Below are 20509 nucleotides of genomic sequence, written 5' to 3'. Positions count from 1 at the left end.
TCGACAGGAACGTTTGAGCGATTCCGTTTATTTTCGGGTCAAGTTTTCGCCCGACCGCTTCGCAATCAGCCCCAGCATTGTCCCCAGGACAATACATTTACTAGTTCAGAGTATCCGCGCGCAGGAATTTGTCCAACGCCGAACCCTCCGCGTTCTTTACCCGCGACGCGAGTCAAACGTCGTATTTTCAACCTGGGATTTTCCGAAAATGCGATTCAACCGGCGACATTTCGTGCCGCCAACTATCCCTCGAATCCTGACATTTATTCTCCAGCAGATTTTCAGGGGATTCCGCAATAATTGACGAGTCGGGAGATAACGTGCTATCTTGCGCGGTTTCAACCTGTTTTCCTTTGTTCGTTATGGTGGAGGTATCTACGCAACCAGGCTCACTTCAAATGACATAACATGAACATTTTTATGTTCACAAGTTTATCAATTTTCACAATTTTTGAAATCTTCAGATTGTCACATTGTTAAATTAGTAAATTATCAAATTATCAAATTGTCAAATTGTCACACTGTAAAATTGTCACATTGTCACATTGTCACATTGTCGAATTGCCTCATTGTCGAATTGTCAGATTGTCGAATTGTCACATTGTCGAATTGTCGTTTTGTCGAATTGTCACATTGTCGAATTGTCAGATTGTCGAATTGTCACATTGTCGAATTGTCACATTGTCGAATTGTCACATTGTCGAATTGTCACATTGTCGAATTATCACATTGTCAAATTGTCAGATTGTCGAATTGTCACATTGTCAAATTGTCACATTGTCAAATTGTCACATTGTCAAATTGTCACATTGTCAAATTGTCACATTGTCAAATTGTCACATTGTAAAATTGTCACATTGTAAAATTGTCACATTGTCGAATTGTCACATTGTCAAATTGTCACATTGTCAAATTGTCACATTGTCAAATTGTCACATTATAAAATTTTCGAATTATCAAATTAATAAAATGTCGGATTGCCAGAATGCCAGATTACTAAATTGTTCTCCAAATTCTTATGCCCCTATTTCAAAATTTTTCAGAGCGATAATTTCTCTTCTAACACTCGTATAAAGTATACGTAACACGCGGTTAGCTACAATCTAATTCGAACCAGTAACAAATGTGAATCCACGTAAAATATTGACATTAAAACCTTGTTAATCTATCAACTTCCCAACTAGTTAGTTGGACGATACGTTCGAATATCGACCACGAAACAACTGGAATCCGTAAAGGCTACTTTATTCAAACTCGACGCTTTCATTGTACCTGAACCAACGTTTACCTTGGCACCGATGAAAACCGTTTAAAGTTATAAGTCACGTTTCACGGAAAACGACTGGCCGTTAAGTTAACTGCGAAAGGAGGGCTTGTTAGAAGGCTGCGAAATGAACGAAGTTTCAGCAACGGCTACAAAGACTTCTCTCTCGTTCGTCGGACGCGTGCTAATAGTACGTTTGGTCCGTGTTCCTTTTTCCTCGTTTTCCATCATTCCGCTTCTTCGCTCGCGCCCAAGCGATTTCAGAGGGCCATTTAGTTAATGAGCATCCGATACCAATTATTTACGGTCGCCCGTGTGACCGCCATAATAATGTCGGATGCTGTCGACGACAAAGACGACGCCGGCAACGTCGACGTCGACAACACGTGCTGTCGATACGTTAAACCCGGACACAGTTACTGTCTCCTAGGCAGTTTTATGTGTCGAATTTGACATGCCCTGCACGTACAGACTTGCCACTAGCGAAACTGTTCGGTTGGAATTACAATGGAGGGGGCAAGGTAAATGGAAGAAGAGGGTTTACAGAATAAAGGTGGACGTGGGTGACGTACACCATGGAAATCCTTTTTGTTGCTATCGCCAGCATTCGGACACATTCCTACATAGGGTATCTTTCCTGATTTTCCGAGAAAAGGAACCTCTTCGTCACATTCAAATACGTCAAGGACGTAATTCCATGTAATTTCTTCGTATACAGTTTACTATCTTTAACTTGACTTTTTTCTGACAAACTTTAAAGAAATGCAAACAGCAAAAATAAAAAGTGAAGCACTTTTCGTTGACTAAATATCAACTTTAAGTTTCTATCCGTTAATAATTATGTAACGAAGTGTCTACCTTGAGCAAGTCTAGCTTGAATATCTAGATCTTGAATAATATAAATACTCAAGAGAGAAGCAAGCGAATTACTGTTCTAAACAGAATGTGAAAAGACTTACAGTTTAGGTAGAGAAGTATCCCAGCGACGAAAACGAAGATAACAACAAGTAGAACCAACAGAAGCAACAGTATAGTAGGCCTGCACCAAGGATTTCCCGGCATTTCGGTCTGCCTGCCGTCCTTGGCCCGTTTCTGATCAATGACGCTCGACTCCCCGCTAACGTTCACCACCACGCCCTTATAAGGATACTGCGGTGCCTTCTTCTCGGCCAAGAAACCGTGATCATCCTCAGGGTCCGAGTACACCCCGTACGCCTCGAAGTTGTTCTTTCTGTACCCGTTCATTTTCTCCGCGTTAGTCTCCTCCTGATCCTGAGCCTTCCTAGCGTAGGCGGTGGACGAGGATGATCCCAGTTCACCGATCTTCAAGGTCTGATCGTACGACTTGTCCTGATACCTGGATGTCGACGAACCATCGTACTTGGCCCTCTCGTAGCTTTTCGAACTGGTCAACTCATATTTGGAGTCGTACGCTTTGCTGCCGCTTTCGTAGGATTGCTCCTCGTACTCGTAGGATCTGGGCTCGTAGGACTTGCTGGCTTCGTACCTGGGCAGGGTACCGTACATTTTGCTGACCGAGTGGTACTTGCTTTCGTATTTCCTGCCAGCCAGGTCCTGTTGCGTGGAGCAGGACAACTCGTAAGCGGAATCGTGCGTTTTCACCCCTGACTCGTATCCCTTTGACGGGGTTGGCTCGTATACCTTGCCGGAATGATGATGGTGGTGGTGATCCTTCTTTGGTTCGAGCTTGAGCGTCTCCTCCGCGTACCGGGACGCGTACTCGTAATCGGTCAAGTCTCTCGAGTACCTTCTAGCCCCAGCTTCCTGCAACTCCGTGGGATAAGCCCTGCTGAGCTTCTGGGCATCGCTCCTCTCGTACGGCGCGTCCAAGTCCGACTCCTGGTACGTTCTCTGATCCCCTCGATGATCGTACCTCAGGTTATCCTCCGGATAAATTCTGTTATCGTATCGTTCGATATCCTCTCTGTCGTAGGGCTTACGATCGTAACCCCTGTAGCCCCTCGACTGGTCATGATAGGCCTGCTGTTCGTACGGCGGCAAACCGGAGGCCGTCTGAGGATCCTGATACGGTTTCGAGTCTTGGTACTCGAGGTACCGGGAGGATCTACGCTCGCTACCATAGTCCATCGAGCCCTCGACCACGTTCGGCAATTTGCTGCTTAAATTCTCACCGGTCCCGGCGGACAGGGCCTGACATGTCTCCGCATGCTCAACTAAGTTAGGCAGCCTCGACAACGAGCTACCTGGCGTGTTCTCCGTTAGGTCGAGCTTCAAACCGTTGCTGCTCGTCCTGCGCATTTTCAGGAATTCGCATGATCAATCTCGAGCGACGAACGACCGCGACGACCGCTCGTGTCACTCGATTCGCCCGCGACTCGATGCTTTTTTCTAGATTGATCGCATTTTGCTGATTGTTAGCGGGGAGTTGCTCGAAAGCGGCCGTTAGTGGGTTATCTGGAAAGAACAGAAGAGAGAGACGTGTTAGTGGGGTTAATTTGTTAGTAGAAAAATTTGAAAGGTTAGCATTCGACATATTGGAAAATTTTGTTAATTTAAGAATGTTATTTGTGAGGAAATTAATGTATTCGTAATATCACTCGATCTGCTCATACTATAATAGATATAGTGATATAAAAAATAGGTTAAGAATTTGTTAATTGTAATATCACAATTCTGTGATGTGACTCAAAGACGGCTCACCAAGCTCTTAGAGCGTGTTTATCCGTAATCGGTTATCGATACGTGTATCTCAGTACAAAGCATTCAGGACCGCAATATTCTGTAAGCGCTTCTCCAGACTACGGTTACAGCCGTATGCTCGCTACCTTACGAATGGCTGATACAACAATGACGACGATAATACTCGATCGTGCGTGACCAAAATGCGACGTTCGTTGCAGCAAACGATAATGGTAGACCGAAATTGACATGAACCGACTGAATTTCGACAAAATCGAAGGTCTCCACAGTAATCATGTCAGTAAATCTTTTGCTTCTGATTACTGTTGATCTTTTTATCCTTTACATCTTACACACCAAAAGTCTTAACCTTTCTGTATGCAACTTGCTTATTTTTATATTTCATTGAAACAATTTTTTTTTAGAAGACTGCTCTTAATTTTCATACCTCTAACACTTTTATGTTCACTTACGTTTTATAATTAATATTTATACGAGAAATGTTAAATAATAAAGCTGTAGTCATATGAGTTATATTTTTTATACTCTTTCGTTAAATAAAAATTAAATTAGTTGCATTAACTACTGATGTACTCAAATAATGAAAGTTAAGCAAATTAAGACTTTTTTAAGTCTTCAATCAGTGTTAACTGTAAACTGAAAGCAATTGGTCATCGATTTCATCTGTGCATACGTATTGTTAATATGTACAGAATGAAATTAAATATTTAGTATCGATACAATATTGAATTCAACGTAAACGTTATATATAAACTTGATGCAGTATTTAATAATGTTTGTAAACGAGCTTGATTGCAGAAGCATACAAAAGATCCGAAACAATGAAATATTTTTAAAACAACGCTACGATTTTTACGGAACATCCAACAATGCACCCTTATAAAATAAAAACACGTAAATGTACAAATCCGCAATTACACGTAGTGTGTACCAACCATTTCAAATTGAAACGCAAATGTAATGCTTTTGAAACATGCTGCCTGTAGTGATGAAAAAATCTTCAAAAACAAAAACCTCGAATCACGTAATAAAAATGATTTGGCGTTTCGGAACGAATGGTGGAATTGCGCACCCGTTAAAGCTTTGCATTCGTGAATTTCATTTCGCAAAATGTTTAGAGGGAACAAATAACAAATCCTGAATCCGATACTGATTTCGCGTTTTTAATTTTGTTAAATTCCTTTGAAACAGAAATTACTTTATTATGAAAGTACTATCTGTAGAGTTAAGTCTACTGCATTAAATTTCCAGCTCGAAGTAAATATTGACCACGATTACACCGAGGAAACGACAAGTCGTTTTATACCTGATAATTTCCGGAAGAACACCGGCAAGAATATTCGACATACATAGTTGCAGAACTTCTCAAGTAGTGTACAATGAGTGTTCGACAAACAATGTTCCAGTAGAATAGTGTTTATCCTCCATTCGTATCTATCTTACGCGAAAACCCGGCACTCGTTAATGTGTAACAGTGTAATCTCGTCCCACGGCGGAGATACGGCGACTAGCCATAAAACGAAACTTTGTTCTTCGACATAATTGAAAATCTTTGATCGAGTCCTGATTTGCGGACCAGCGAGATTACAAACTGAATTACCCTCGGTCTTGCGACGTTTCTGCTTGTATGGAAACGTGACGAGTTTAACGGCAAAGTTCTCACAAAACGGCGGAGACTTGCGGTGAAAACGCATTCAAGTTAGTTTTCAAAGTAAATAGATCTCTCAATGCCTTGATTGCGCTTCAGATAACGAATTGCACCGTTTATTTACGATTCTACCAAACTTCTCTTATAAATACTTCTTAGTTTTATTTTCGTAACAATGTACCCGTTTATGAGCTAATATACAATTTTTCATTTCCTCAATTTCCTAATTTTTCTATTTTTCAAGTTTTCAATTTTTCGATTTTTCAATTCTTCAATTTTTCGATTTTCCAAGTTTTAGATTTTCAGATTTTTCAATTGTCCAATTTTTAGATTTTCAGATTTTTCGATTTTTCAATTTTTCAATTTTTCAATTTTTCAATTTTTCAATTTTTCAATTTTTCAATTTTTCAATTTTTCCATTTTTCAATTTTTCAATTTTTCAATTTTTCAATTTTTCAATTTTTCAATTTTTCAATTTTTCAATTTTTCGATTTTTCAATTTTTTCATTCATCAATTTCTCAATTTCTTAATTCATCACTGTATTATTTCCTGAATCTACAAATTCCTCGCTTCACGAATTGACAAATCGACGAATCGTCGAATGAACAACTGAATAAATTAATATATTGATGATTCGGTCAATCGATGAATTATTTAATTGGCAAATGGAAGAATTGACGAACAGACGAATGAATGAATCGACAAATCAACAAATCTTGATGAGTCGACAAAAAGATGAATTGATAAATTGCTCAGTCAATGAATCGAATCAGTTAATTAACGTATCGAAAAATGGACGAACCAAGATCTTAATTACCGATTTAACAAATTGACGAACTGACGAAGCGATAAATTGAAGTAGCAGCGCGTTCATTAAGTAGTATAGCCATGAAATAAGACCGATGTCGTATAGAAGCGATAGTCTAGTGCGCCAAGTAGAGGCGGTCAGTAAGTGGTCAGCCCGGTAGTAAACTGGTCCGGAGACGTTCGCAGCTAAACACGAATCGATCATTGATCGAGCCGGCATTATCATGCGGCTCGGCTTTTCGTCGTGAAACGTTCGCTGGCAACTAAATTGTAGTAATAAGTGCGACAAGGGCTCAAAGGAAATCGCCGTTCGCATGCAAATATGATTAGTTCCGGAGGGTAACTTCATTTGCGTATATTAAAAGCGTAGATAGCTCACTTTATGCAAACGACGACAGGATGGGCGTAGTGAGGGATCCGACTATGAGAAGGGGTGGGGTCAAAACGGAAACGACGAAGGGAAAAAAAATGTTTCGCCAGGAATTATAAAAAGGTAGGTGGCCCGACGGACCGAGGAAAAATGGTCGACGGTTCGTGCAAGGCAGGATAGAAGCATTCCCCGTTTCCTGCTTCCTGATTGCCACTCGTTAAATGCTCCATCCGTGTCCCACCGTATCTCTCTTTCTCTCTCACTCCACTCTCCAACGTCGTTTGTTCGCAAAAAGATGCTCGTAATTGCGAGTCACCTCGTTATGACAATACAGCCAGAGTAAAAACGGGATGTTCACGCTTTTTAAACAGCGTTACCGGTTCGTGCATGATATATGTGAATTTAGAAAGCTGCACTTTTCAAATCTCTTGTTTCCGAACTAATGACCATAGTAGTCGACGCCCACAACAATAATCAATCAATCAATCAATCCTGTTCCGAACGATAGTTATAGCCATCACTACTTGTATAACTCATGTTCAAAAATTAGCATGCTAAATTAAATTTTAGAAGGGTATGAAGTGTTCAGGGTTAATTTCCGTGGAATAAAAGAATAACCATGTTTAAAAGTATATAATGTAGAAGGATAATAATACAAAAGTAAATACAAACTAATATAATAAACTAAAGGAAAAACTATCAGTGCTACTACCGCACATCTTGCTTCTATAACGGTCGCAACGGAAGTGGGAAGAACTGCACAAAATCATGGCCGAAAATCGGCACGCGTCGAGCCTACGAAATCAAAAGTCCCTAAACTGATCCCATTGCCAATCTTAGAACCAAACGGACGAACAACCTTCTTCGTGAAGTTTGAAAATAATTTTTGCACACGATGAAACATGGATCGAGTGCAAACTTTATACGATTATAAGGAACTTCCAAAGTAGTGGTGTAGCAGTGGGACTAGCAGTAATGGAAACGTTTTTGGGTTTATTGAGCACGGTTAATAAATTATTTGGTTTAGCATATTATATAGTATAATTGAAGCAATCATCGAGTTTTATTGTCGCGTTGTGTAATATCTGTGATGTCCCTTCTAAAAACTGATAACGTCGCGCTAACAAAAACAGATGAAGCCCAAACAATACCAGGCAGTAATTACTTTGTACCTTGTAATTTCGAAGCACCGACAGTTTCAAATCGATCGTAAAGAACAACGAAACAATCCCGTTCAACGAGCACAATCCACGTCAGGGTAATCTTCTCGACCGCGAGCAACGAGTACAAACGTAAAGTTCCACGAGACAGAGGACACAAAGCGTAACATTAATCCATACGGTAATCTCTCCGGCTGTCAGTTTTTGTCATTCGCCGGGTTTCTGTACCCTCGTGCTCGTCACCAGTCGGCAATTATTGTCACCGAGCAAACGTTGAAGCGACTGCTAACCATTCTGTACTCGTGCTTTCGTATTACAAACGTCTGACAATGTGTGCGTTCGCTCTCGAACGCTAACGGAAACTATTTTCTCTAATGAAGCGCCGTTAAAACTTTCCCGATATTACCGTTGATTCTTCGGATATGATTTGTCCACTTTAAAACTACATGTTGAATATTCCTAATAGCTCACTTTTTAGTAGTAGTTCATTTAAATAAAATATCACTTTGGTCATTGATGAAAGTCGATAAGGTTATCCTCGTTGAGGTTATGTACTCTGCTTCATCCGGGAAAATTAGCAATTACAGAACAGATGATGTTCTTACAAGTATTAAATAATTTTATAATTTTGTTCTCTTGGATGTTTGAATTATATTGAATATTTTTCAATAATGAACTAGGAGACAGTCATAATTATTTGTTGAAATTTAACGATTATGATGATTGCTGAATAATAGAGTTGCTATAATACTACAACGAATTTGGATTATTAATATAACTAATAACACTTGTTCTCGAAATACATATACACGATATAAATCACTGCTAAAATTGGTATGTTAGGTTATGTTTGATGCAGCTGAAAATAATCGACTGATAGTGCGATATACCATAATATTATCTTGATAGCACATACTCAACATACACCCTTTTTAAATATTAATATTAATACAGTCATGTGTGTGGCTATGTTAGATTAAAATTACAATTGAATTAAATTATATTTAAGCTTAGTCTCAGAGTTAAGATTAGATTATATTATATTTAAGTTAATATTGTAGTTAGTGTTACAGTTAGAGTTATTGTTATAGTTAGATTAGTACACAATATAAATATGTTTACACTAATGAACTTTCCTTTATAATCAATGAACTTCCATTATCTACACATGATCTTCCATCTTCATTTCATAAAATGTAATTGCAAGAAGCTGAATTTGTATAAATTTATTAAGTGACTCGGCACAATCTGATTATAAATCCCGTTTATATTAATGATTATCGTAGAACAAAATTGCAATCCTGAACACAGCGGATATCTCCACTACCTCTGCATCAATATCTGTTTAAATAGATCAGTTAATTGCCACTCTCCATTCATGAGCCGAATAATGGATTCGTAATTGATACACCGAAATAACGAAGCAAATTTCAGACTGTAATAACTATTGTTATTAGTTTATAGACATAAGTACGTTAATATTATTTTGTGGAGAATTAAAAATGCACGGGTTAGTGCGTCAAAAGGAAAGTTGCGTCCAAGAGAAACTATCTCATTTTATTGGAGTGGAATGTATTTGATGCAAGTTTGACAACAATTTGACTAAAAATTTTGGAAATTTACATTTATAAATTTTATCATATTTCTGTAGACAGAATTTCAGAAGTAGAAAGTTAGAATTGTCAAACTCTCGTGTAAAGGTTAATCATTATTAAGTATCAGCAATAAAATTACTAATTCTATATTTAACAATAAGACAATGATGTTTTAACTTTTGTATTTTAATTTGAATTTCCCGTTATTCTAATTTTAATAAAATGGTGGCATGTGTGATGTACCAGTGTACCATCCGTATGATTAAACCGTAAATTATAGGTTAGTTTGACATCAGCTGTCGATGATCGAAGATACAAATTGTACGAGTTGCATCTTTCTTGTATATCGTAAAACGAGCCACGTTTCGACGAGACGTCCGCAGTTTACTTACTAACGTGCACAGGGAATGGTCGCTCATCAATTTCGGACGTGCCGAAAGTTTTCCGTACGGCACGGAAACGTCGCGACGACGACTTCAATAATTTCAAACAGTCGAACGCGGCCGTCATTTTCGATGGAAATTTCATAGCTGACCCGAGGACGGAGCTTCCGTTTTAAAACTGCCGCTTCTTCCTGACATTCTCCGCCAGTCACTGAAAGCATTTTTCATGCATTTATTTGACAATTTGGCACGCTCCGATCGAGTCTGCTTTCCCGTTGCTCCACGCCGACGACCCGAATCACCGCCACCGGTTCCCCTTTCGACGCCGCGTAAAAACTCTTGAATTATTTATGTTTTTCCGGCAGGCCGCAGTTGCACCGTCGGATGCAAATGCATCTCCTTTTTTACCGTCCCTTTGAATGCTTAATGTCGAACCCCACGCGACGGCTGATGTTCGCGCTCGGTCAGTCCGAGCTGATTCGAGCGTAAAAGCATCAACGGGTCGAAAGGAAACCCGTGTTATGTTCGGAATACGCTGTACCTGACACTTTCGTGTCTGCGCGAAAAGATATACATTTATAAAAATATTCCTTTTTATCACTCCGACTGTCACGATGAATATGACCGTGCATACTGAGACACGTTATAATTCCAATTACGAAACGTACGATCCATTTCACAAATTATGGGATTTATTACGAATTTAAAATAATTACGCGCATTTCTGTTCTGAACTGTTTGTCCAAATTTTACGAATATCAGTTGCGATAAACAATGTTTTATCTACAAATATTTGTTAACATGATTTTATCCTCGCATGAGTACATATGAATTCAGTTTTACATTTCTGTATTTAAATTACTAAATTGATGAATCTGTCCGAATTTTATTGCGCCTGCAGCATTGTACATTAAAGTTGAATAAATATATTTAGTAACGATAAGCAACATTTCAGTCATTCATTTTAAACACATTTTTGTAGCATGATTTTCACACATTGTTAAACATTAATTCAATTTTGCATTTCTGTGTTTCAAATTGATGAATTTGTCCGCATTTCATTTTGCCTGCAGCATTATTTATTACAGTTAAATAAATACATTCGTTTTTTTGTGGCAAGCACCATTTCAATTATTTAATGTGAGCACATTTTTAGAGATTTTATTTTTACGTTGCTCGAGTTGCATACATTTGTGTATTATATTAATAATATACAGAGTGCTTCAAAATTAGTGTAGGTCCCTGAAATAGGGGATAGCTGACGTGATTCTGAATGAGATTTCCCTTTGCAAAAATGGGATTTGAAGCTTCGTTTTTGAATTATTAAGAAAAAACACGGACCAATCAGAGCGCGAGGATTACGCCCACTCAGCCATTATGCTCGAAGGTGTCGCTCTCGCTGCGCACGCGTAATCCTCGCGCTCTGATTGGTCCTACCTCCCTCTAATCAGGGACCTACACCAGTTGTGAGACGCCCTGTAGAGTCTTTCGTAACTGATATAGACTACTAATTTCGATAGATTACTAATTTCAATGTGACTAATTCTTATATTTTTGTGAACTTAAACGCAGTTGAAGTGAGTTTGTAACGTGGAAATACTCTAAAAAGTCTGAGTCTCCGACGCGGTCAGAAACGATTGATTGCAGTTCAAGGCCCCAAAAATCAAAACTTGCCGGGGAATGCGCTTGGAAAACGTTTCGCTGTTTCATAAAATACCCGTTGAATTTTTATGGAAGCGCATCGACGGTTCGATAAAAGAGTAGTTCGCGATCGAACGTTTCGGCGAGCCAAAGAACAGAAATGGAAAAGCGAAACAAACAAATTGCCCGTAACATTGTAAGATATCGACAAATTCGCGTGGAAATAAAGGGATACGTTTCATTATCGATATTTCTTTGTAAAGTACGAACAATAGAGATTTATTTGCCTGTGCAACGCGAATGTTTATGAAACTTCTATGTTGGTATTGATTGCGCAACGCGTAATTAAAGTGACCAACGGAACAACGATTAAATCCTGGCCAAGGCTGATCGATCTAAAGGCCGACGACAAAAGTTAATCGAAATTGGCAGATATTGCATGAAACTGATGGACACTGTGTATACCGTTGAAAGGGCAAAGGAGTAGACACATTCAAATGCAACGAAGCAATTAACAGATTACTCCAACGAACTGGTCGTAAATGAAGAGACTGGCATGGTCGAAAATAATCGTTTTACTTAATGAAACATTTTCGCGATGACTGTAAATATTGCTATCATTTTCAAAATTTTATATGTGCACCATTTAGTGATTTATATTAATACATTGACTATTAGAATTTTAAGTATGAAATGACCGATTTTGAAAATAAAAAGTCAGACGTTGGTGACATAAGAATACGTATAATAGCACTGGACTTGATGCAAAGAGTCGAACAAAAATTGATGACATAAAAGTACCACAAAATAACACATATGTTATATCAGTTTGTAACTCAAGATATAATAAATGAAACTGCATGAATGCTTCGTTGATATTTTTAATATAAAATGACTGGTTGTCAAGTGTAGAAAACGATGACTCAATACAAAGAGTCTGACAAAAATTGATGACATAGAAGTACCACAAAATGACACATATGTTATATCGGTTTGTAACTCAAGACATAATAAATGAAATTGCACAAATGCTTCGTTGATGTTTTTAACATAAAATAACTGGTTGTCAAGTGTAGAAAACGATGACTCAATACAAAGAGTCAGACAAAAATTGATGACAGAAAAATACCATAAAATAACATATGTGTTATATACACATTTGAAGTTTGTGGATTAATGAAAATGACTGCACAAACGTTTTATTAATATTGTGAAGGCAATATGACTGATTGACAGTAACTGCAAACAATGATCGATGCCAGAATCTCTAAACTGTGACACAATTTGATGACATGAAACTTGTATTACATCAATTTTGAACTTGACGTTTATCGAAAATGATTTTACTTCATTAATGAGTTTAATGTGAAATTATTAATCGTTAACCATTTTGTTGTACATAAAGCAATGGATAACATTTTCTAACAGCTAGTATATATTACTGACATATATAGAAAGAACATTTATAGCATTTCTACATTTATAGAAATCGAATTTAAAATTATCCTAATATTATAAATATTGTTCTATAGTCCTTTCATAACAAGTTGTTAAACGTTCGATACATCAAAATACAGCAACCTAATTTTTCGATTAAACTCGACAACGAGAGAATTGAAAGAAAAATTCAGCAAAAATGTCCGGAGAAATTCGAGTATTTCATCGAATACAGTTTAGGTTTCAGTAGAGTTGTTATTCGACCGCGCCGTGTGTCGATATGTAAATGGGATTTCAGGTTTCCGTATCCCCTAAAAGTGGTAGGGTCCGAAAGAAACACAATTTACTGGACAACCAACCGGAGGAACGGCGGAGTAATCTGAAACGCGAGGAAAAACGAGGGACAAAGGGACGAGGTGTAACCCTATCGCGCCTTCGCTCGTAATTGAGACAGCAAACGGGAAAAGCAGGGGCGAAGAGACGAGGGTAAACGAGGAGAAGAGTGAACGGATAGAGAAGGTGAGGCACAGGTGAAATCGATTTTAGCCGACTGCTGCGCCGACCTATCGCGCTAGTCTCGAAAGTTACGTATTAGGTGCTTCAACCGTAATAGGTGCAATCAAACGTTAGGATTACGAGTGGAGCATTGAGAGGTAAAGGGGTGTGGGACGAGCGAAAAGGGTTAGCCTAGAGTTTCAGTTTCGGCCACGCAAAACGAGCGTGCAACTGCACAAAAGCTCGTCACGACTGTAACAATGATTCGGTAACGTTCGAAATTCGAACGACAAATTGGTCGGCGAAAATTAAGGGCGAGTATACGTCGTTTTACCTTAATATTTATTTCCACCGTTTTGTTTCTGATCTTCTTGATACCCTCGTCGTTTATTTCGCGCTGGATCGAACAGTATGCAACTAACGACAGACATTTTGCTTTATGACTTGTCGAATTCATTTTGATTTCAACTATGGGGTTATCAAATCAGGAATATTTGGTTGGTCAGCTTTGCAAGGATATATTCGATTTTTAAGGATGTGATTACAAGTCTAATATAGACAAATAAAATTTTATTATACATTTTTAATAGATAATAGATTTTTTCAGTGCACACAACAGAAATAGAAAGAATAGAAATATATTTTTAAAGTATCATAAAATTAATTTGATTAATATTGTTTAGTATGTGTTATACTTATGTGTGAGAAGAATTTAATACTAAAATTATGAAAATATTTCGCATAGAATGTTTTTCTTTAACAAAATATTTAATTTAGATGATGAACAATTTGAGTCCACATTCTATTCGCTATTATTATTTATAACAAACCTGCATACCATATTAGTATTAGTGTTTAATATTATACATAGTACTGCATTAATTTTTATATTAGTACAAAATCAAATGAAATATATTTGAAACGAAATGCAATATTAAAAAAGAGAGCTCAAAATTGTAGTATATTTTGATCCTAAAAAGAGACATTTAGAAATCCTGCATTATCCCGAATTTCAACGGCAGAAACAAAGATTGTTTTTCGCATGTTCGCTACGAATATAATGGATGGATTTCGCGCAGATAAAAGTTTTCGAATTTTACGTGTAGTTCGCTGGCAAATTTAATCTAGATATTAAATCGTGAAATATTTTTTGTTGTCATTTTCCCTTCAGGATTCATTTTTTCATTTCATACTTCCATTTACCGTAATTATATTGCCAGTGTAGCTTTAACGATATTCAAAATTTCTCTTTATTTCCTTTTATTATTTACTTCGCTAAATTGAACTTCTACTGTAATGGAAGCTTTTACTCTCTGCATAAAATCATGTTAACGTACCTTTGTAATTAATAGCACAGATTTTAAGCTTTTTCAGCCAATTAGTCTGCATTACTAATTGTGATTAAAAAGCACAATTTAAGATATATTGAAAGGATCTACTGATATGGTGGAAAAAGCATGTAATCAGATATTTGTGCATATCATTATATTCTACACATCATTTCACTGTACTAATATTACCAAAATTTTACTGCATAATTTTAGTACTGAATTTTGCTATTGTAGTATTTCATTAATTTGCTATGTCATGATACTGCTATTTCACTGTGTTTCTATACAATACACTCTACTGTTTCACTATAGTACTATATTAATGTTTTGTTATTTTATTATACTACTACAATAGCACTTTACTATTATTCTATTTTGCTACACTATTATACTTGTACTGTTTCAGTGTCCTATTATTTATTTATTTCACTAGTTTACCATACTATCATAATACTGTTCTGCTGTTCTATACTGCGTTCTGCTTCAACTTTATTATTTCACATTTATCACATTATTATTCTATTCTTTTACTATTCTAACTATTTAACGTTTATACAATGTCCAACTAACGTATATTCATTATTGACAATGTCTTTTCAATGTCTATCTATGTAATGTTTTATTAACATCTATTCAGTGTTTGTTCAGTATCTATTCAATGTATGTTTAATGTCTTTTCAGTATCTATCTATCTAATGTTCTATTCGATGTTTATTCAGTGTTTGTTCAGCATGTATTCAATGTTCATTTAATGTCTACTTAGTGACTATTTAGTGTCTATTTAGTATTCATTCAATGTTTATTCAATATCAATTAATGTTAATGTTCTACTCTAAAGGTCTACTCAATGTCTACTAATGTCAATGTTCTATTTTAATGGTCTACGTAATATCTCTTAATGTTAATGTTCTCTTCTAATGGTCTACTCAATTTCTATTAATATCAATGTTCTATTCTAATGGTCTACTCAATTTCTATTAATATCAATGTTCTATTCTAATGGTCTACTCAATGTCTATTAATATCAATGTTCTATTATAATGGTTTATTCATTGTCTGTTAATGTTAGTGTTCTATTTTAATTGTCTACTTAATGTCTCTTAATGTTAATGTTCTATTCTAATGGTCTACTCAATTTCTATTAATATCAATGTTCTATTCTAATGGTCTGCTCAATGTCTACTAATGTCAATGCTCTATTATAATGGTTTAATCAATGTCTGTTAATGTTAGTGTTCTATTCTAATGGTCTACTTAATGTCTATTAATGTCAATGTTCTATTCTAATGGTCTACTTAATATCTCTTAATATCAATGTTCTATTATAATGGTCTACTCAATTTCTATTAATATCAATGTTTTATTATAATGGTTTATTCAATGTCTGTTAATGTTAGTGTTCTATTCTAATGGTCTACTTAATATCTCTTAATGTTAATGTTCTCTTCTAATGGTCTACTCAATTTCTATTAATGTCAATGTTCCATTGGTCCACTCAATATCTATTAATGTTAATGTTCTATTCTAATGAACCGCTCAATGTCTATTAATGTTCATCTAAAGTTCCCTTAAATTATTCCCCAATAAAATACAAATCAGTAATTTAACCCCAAACATATTCCCCGTTTCACTCCCAGTCATTTTAAGTACCTAAACCCCAATCTCATCCACGAAGAACCCTTAACTCCCGAATAACACCTTCGATCGCATACTTTAACGGGGTTCAGAATCATTAAAATATTCCATCGTAGAAAATGTAAGTCACGCACGAGACTCGAGTACCTACCGCGAACAAAGGGACTTCCAGTTCCCAAAAGCGTAACCGCACGAGGGTGAAATATATATTCCGAGTCTCCCTCGCAGACCCTATCCAGAAACCCGGCGGCGTTCACCGCGATAATCGTAAAAATTTCTCCATCCCTATTCTCCGACAATTATTTCAACTTGTACGGCATAACAATCGCGACGTGACGTGGAGTAATTCTTAGCGCACGAGTTTAACAGCAACGTGGTACCTTCGAGGTTCGCTGCTATGAAAGGCCCTGTTTCGTTTCGGAGTCATACGTGTGTCCTGCTGGTGTGTATACGATGAAAGAGCAAGGTGCGAGCACAATGCTACGGGTACTGGGTTCAAACGTGTACGTGTCCGTTAGCCGACCCCCAGTATGGTACTTTTGTGTCCGACAAAAGTCCGCAGTACGCCCCTGGGGGCACTTTCGTACCCCTACAACGTCTCGACCGGAAGAACTTTCACGTGGACCGCCCTGTGCACACCCCACCCTCTTATTTCTCGCGTCGTTCCACCCTCCTTCCGCCGCTCCTTTCTTCCCACCGTTCGCCGTTAAATAAATACTTAAACAGGAAGTGGCCGACACCCTTTCGTTGCCCGTTTCGTGCCAGCCTGTATTATTACCGTTATATTTTTCCGTTGTTCGCGACCAGCCGCGATATCGAGAGGTCAAGGACTATTGTATCGAACCTTTCAATACGTTTTTAACACGATTCTTCAATTTTCCATCTTTACGAGTTTCGTGACACTTCAGCTGACAGAATTAGAGTGAATTCTCTGTACATTGCTTTGGATTCTATCGCAACAGTTTGGACATTGTTCAAACATGTACAAACTGAAGGTGGAAAAGTTTGTTGAAATTTCCGCTTTGAGTTTTTGAGGTTTTCGGTAGCAAAAACTTTTCTTTGTAAATTTCTCCGTTTGGAAATTTTGATGTTTGAACTGAAGTTGTCGATTTAAGCATTTGAAAAGAGAAAATTTTGAAGTTTTTCAATTTTTCTGATTTTTAAATTGAGAAGCTTTAGACGTGGAAATTAAAACTTTTCTGTTTCTGAAACTTTGCATTTCTGGATTTCCAAATTTTTACACTTTTCAACTTCTAAATTTCTGAAGTTCTAAACTAGCAAATTTTAGAGTTTAACAATTTATAAATTAACTTGTATATTTATACGTTTTCACATTTCTAAACTTCTATATTTCCAAATTCCCAAAATTTCTGTTTGTAAAATAAATTCGGAAAATTTTAAGAAAACATGATATCCTCCCTGAAGATTTATAACAAATTAATGTACAATTCTGAAGTTAACAAAAATTACAAAATTTTGTTATAAATATGCTCACTTAATAATTCAAACTTAAGGAATATCGGTTTCCACTTATAAACGAGAAGCAAAACAAAAACTTTAAACAGTCAACACAAAACTTAGTTTTACGAAGCACAACTTTGAAAACCACGACTGCATTTACTTGTAAATCCAATCACTCTATTCAAAAAGTTTTTCCCGATGTTTTTCAATGTATAATCATTCGTGCTCTCAGTTTCATAAATCCAATTTTAAAGAAGTTTCAGCGACTGTTGAATAATTAAGAAGTTACTAAAACGCAGCGTTCAGTGCAGTTTTTAAATTTACTTACAGACAATTTTAAACTTACAAACTTCAAATTATGGATATATTGTTTATATCGTCAAGATAAACGACATTTTCAATATAAATTTCGTTCAATTGTGACGATTATAAAAAACTCCGAAAGTAATTACCTCAAAAATTCATAACTCACATTGTTTTTAATAAAAGAGAAATTTGCGTTAAAAACTTTTACGCGTACAGTCAAGCGTTTAAATTTTGTTACCTTCAAATTTAAGGTTAAAATTTTTACTTCAATCATACTTCAATGTAATTACTTGAAAATGTAATCTATTATTTTATGAAATTGTGAAATGCTGAAGAGAAAATTTGGTAAAATACTTAAACGAAAACCGTTCATTCCAATGTGAATTAAACATAAAACTTGCAAATTCACGAAACAACCTAACCTAAAATTCTACAAATAGGTTATAACTTTGTAGTTGATAAAATTTAACTAATAAACTAGACAAACAGTTAACTAGACAAGTGTCTCCATATCAAAGAATTACAAGCTATTTTATAGAACTATGTCCAAAGTATTCAGTAATGACCGTTCTTTAATCGATGTAAGTTTACATTTTCCTCGAAAACATCAACGACATTGAACCGAGAGAAACGAACGTTGTCCCATCGAGTTCTTCCTTTTCCTAAGCTTATTTCGCGCAATCGGTTCGTTCGGCCGATAAAAATCGAACGTCAACAGTGCAGAACAAACGCAATTAGGTTCGACTTTCGAAAGCGATTACGAGATTTTCCGGTTGCCCGGCTCACGTGCACCACATCGAAAGGGATCCGATCAGAAGGTGTTCTCTGATCGACCTCACGACTTCGAATGCTACTCGTTTCCTCGATTGTTCTAAATTTAAAAACGTGGCTAGATTGCACGACGATAATCGTTAACGTAACGCGATTAACCGTGTACGGAGCAATTTGTCGTCATCTACGTGACCGAACGTTTCTTCAAATGTCCTCAAAACTTCTTCATTTGATTCAGTTCTTTATTATAATGGATCGTATGTAGATTTGTTATACTCTTTATTATACTATATTTTATTATGATATTCTTAAATTATCACGTTTCCAGAAATTACTCATTTTTGCATACTTAGTACTCGTAATTAAATTAAATATTGTGGTGGCTCGATAAATTTGAAAATCGGTCTTCCATTTTTTTGAGAGAAAATTTTATACAAAATTTCGGGTCAAAATATTTGAAACTTTAGGGTGGACGAATTTATTGGTACAAGGTTATGTGCTCATAAAATGATAAAGATGAACATTTTTATTAAATAAAATAGATTTCAAACTTTATTTGTATATTACATTAGATACTACACTTATTATGTATATTTCACATATAGTGATAATGTATACATCACGTTATTATTGCATGTATTACATTATATTGCAGTTAGTATACTATGCAACGATTTGAAGCAAGAAGAAGATACGATCATAACCTCAAAATCATATGCTGTTGCACTTTAATCACTATTCCATTGTTTCATAATCAAAATTATTTTTATCATATAAATCATATTCGTGTTCTCTAATGTAATCATACTACTTGTCTTTTGAGAATACGTCATAATCGTGTTGATTTATATAATTTTGTCGACTAATTCTTTAATTTATAGAATTTTTATATGAAATCGTAATTCTACATTGTAACATAAAAATATTATATTTTTATAATGAAGTAGTTTCTAAAGTTTTCAATTCTTAAAACTTTTGAAACCGTACAAACATCAATTGGTAAAATAATACATTATCAAAGAAAATTTTGATCACATATCAAAGAATATTTGAAGACCAGATTTCGAAACATTCATACAAAAGTTTAATATCATCTTGATACCATATAAAACTCGTGATGAATCGGAAAGAAGCACGTCGACAGAAAAGTATTACAAAGTAAATTGTAAAATCGAGAAATCTTGAATACTTTTCCGCTTCCAAATATTCTCCGGACGCGTTTCATTCACGATATCACGCATGCCTGCGTCTTCGTGTTCTCACAAAGGCGGAAGATATTTCATCGTCTGCGGAGTTACAGAGCGATTTAATCGATTGACGAGCTTTTCGGAAGTTGGTGCAAGGAGAAAGAGGGAAAAAATAGCGGAGAATCCAGGGTTGCCGCAGAAAGGGTCGAAGGGAGGAATAAAGTGATCGTAAAAACGTTAGTTAGGTTCGATGAAAACGACGAACAGCCCGAAAATAAAAAGTCGTGGGAGCAAAAAACGCCGCGGAGAATTACGTTGGTGGAAAAAAACGCTCT

General features: G+C 36.3%; 1 protein-coding gene across 12 annotated transcripts in view; it reads right to left on the bottom strand.

The window, feature by feature from the left end:
- LOC100880704 (agrin) overlaps positions 1 to 20509 on the bottom strand; it is a 656625-nt gene that overhangs the window by 355322 nt on the left and 280794 nt on the right. For 5 of the 12 annotated variants that reach the window (XM_076532486.1, XM_076532478.1, XM_076532492.1 and 2 more), the window contains exon 2: positions 2224 to 3700. The exons of the other annotated variants lie outside the window; for them this stretch is intronic. In XM_076532486.1, coding sequence (XP_076388601.1) covers positions 2224 to 3544 — 1321 coding nt within the window. In that variant the 5' untranslated portion in view covers positions 3545 to 3700. The remainder of the gene's footprint in view (positions 1 to 2223; positions 3701 to 20509) is intronic. 12 annotated transcript variants of the gene reach the window in all.

Source organism: Megachile rotundata, chromosome 1 (assembly GCF_050947335.1).
Source record: "Megachile rotundata isolate GNS110a chromosome 1, iyMegRotu1, whole genome shotgun sequence".
Classification (NCBI taxonomy): domain Eukaryota; kingdom Metazoa; phylum Arthropoda; class Insecta; order Hymenoptera; family Megachilidae; genus Megachile; species Megachile rotundata.
The sequence above is the reverse complement of the archived record's forward strand: the minus strand, read 5'-3'. Positions and strand labels throughout refer to the sequence as shown.